The 1,899-nt window shown below is 44.6% G+C and overlaps 1 protein-coding gene across 5 annotated transcripts in view; it reads left to right on the top strand.

Moving 5' to 3' along the window:
• PDE1C (phosphodiesterase 1C) overlaps positions 1-1,899 on the top strand; it is a 329,943-nt gene that overhangs the window by 22,405 nt on the left and 305,639 nt on the right. For all 5 annotated transcript variants that reach the window (XR_006679955.1, XM_004702764.3, XM_045288741.1 and 2 more), the window contains exon 2: positions 950-976. Coding sequence is in view for 4 of the 5 variants with exons in the window: in XM_004702764.3 (XP_004702821.1) it covers positions 950-976 (27 nt within the window). In the remaining variant the exon portion in view is untranslated. The remainder of the gene's footprint in view (positions 1-949; positions 977-1,899) is intronic.

Raw genomic sequence — 1,899 nt, 5'->3', positions numbered from 1 at the left:
TCCAATCCCCTCCACGAGGCAGTCTGTTCAAACTCTTTTGCAGGCTTCCAGAGTTTTCAAAAACGGACACCAGCATGAAGAACATTACATTATGGAGACAACACACTTCCATATGTGACCGTTTCCATCATAAATATATTATGGCCCATGTGAGGCAGTTAGGGCAGTTCCGCTACCTCCATATTGTAAATTAAGAAGCCTCAAACCCAGGTGATTTACCCCAGGCCCACTGCTGGCTGTGAAGAGCGGAGCGGGTGAAATCAAGTCTCGTCTGCTCCCTGAGGGAATGGTCTTCCAGGAGGCTTGAGCGATTGCACTGGACCCACAGCCGGGTTATTAGCAAGTTCTTCATGTTGGTCTCTGGACTTTCTCATTGCCTCACCACTCCCTGCTTTCCTTGAAGACCTTCTGTCTGATCTCATCGCGGCTCTGCTGCAGTCACACACTCACATTTTCGAAAGCACACTCCTAAAAGGCCTTAATGATTCATGAAGAGTACAACAGAGACAATAGTAACATCACAGATCGCTAATAGTTATTGACCATTGGCTATGTCCCAGACCCAAAAGTACTCTAACAGCCGCCTTCCATTGAATCTACACAATCCCGCCCCCTCTTCAAAACCCAGTAAACCGAAGGACTGAGTTTTGAACTTGGATCTTAACAGCATTGAAAGCTGATTCCCAGTGAACACATGGAATTGCCCTTAAAAAGGAAAAGGGCATAAAGTAGAGGGCAGAGCCACAGCTGCTGGGATCCTATTTGTAACTGTTATGCCCACGGCTGTATAACTCTGACCACAATACACTCCGGTAATCCTAAGCATTTCACAGACAGCTCTCTCTAGGAAGCATTCACACGTGCCCATCCCCATTGAACTAATCCTTCTCTAAACCATGGCCTGCCACAAACCATTATCTGATCTGTGTTTCTGCTTCTTTTCCTACAGGAGGAAATATAAGAAAACGTCCCAGAGGTAAGATCATCTTCCTGAGCCAGGGTTGCCTCCTGGCCATGACTGGTTGAGTCATTTGTGACTCAGACCTCACACATGTGGCTCCCGGATGGAGATTCATTGAAATCAATGATCTCTTGGTATCTTCCTGATGAATTGCCTGCTTTATCTTCTCGTGGAGATTGCTGCTGTAATTAAAAATTGATTGCCGGCACTTCGAGTGTCACAGTAGGTGTATACCTTCACAGGAGAGTGGATCCTGTGGATTAAGAAGCTGGTTACTGATGGGCTTTTGAGTGATTTTACTAAAACCTTTACCAAGGAGGCAATGGGTTGGCGGGAGCTGAAGGTTTATGGATGGGGAGCACAAATGGGGTCTTTAAAGGCATGCCGTTGAGCTTAGAGTGTAGGCACTGATATGCGGCTGCTGTTCTTGTTTGTTCTCATCACGTCGGCTGAATTCACTCTGCGATGATCGTGAGTACAACAGGACGGAATGCTGCCCTGTGCTCCGCCATCCTCATGATCACGAGTGTATTGGAGCCCATTGCTGCGGCTGTTGTGCTAAACCATCTGCTTGAGGGTTTCTCGCATTTTCATGGACTTTCTGCTTAACCACACAAGACGTCCTTTAGAGATCAGTGATGGTTTCTTGACTTGACTCTGGAAAAGATAATTTAAAGTAAAATATTATCTGTCATCTGTACTCATTGCTTGTAAAAATAAGTTGGTAATGATAAAGTCTCTGTGGGGCCATGAATGGTGTTTGATAGACCCTGTGGGGTGAGGAATCATGGCAGGTTCAGACTGGCATTATTAAATAATGGAAATACATATTCTGTATTTCTAGTTCAGAAATGCCTTATGTGGTTTTAATTATGCATTAAAGTGCTTTTATTTTCTTTTAAAAATCATTTTATTGGGGACTCATACAACTCTTATCA

Source organism: Echinops telfairi, unplaced genomic scaffold (genome assembly GCF_000313985.2).
Source record: "Echinops telfairi isolate 266 unplaced genomic scaffold, ASM31398v2 ScPeMD7_23;HRSCAF=83, whole genome shotgun sequence".
Taxonomy (NCBI): domain Eukaryota; kingdom Metazoa; phylum Chordata; class Mammalia; order Afrosoricida; family Tenrecidae; genus Echinops; species Echinops telfairi.
Note: the sequence above shows the minus strand (reverse complement) of the source record. Positions and strands in the feature narration are given on the sequence as shown.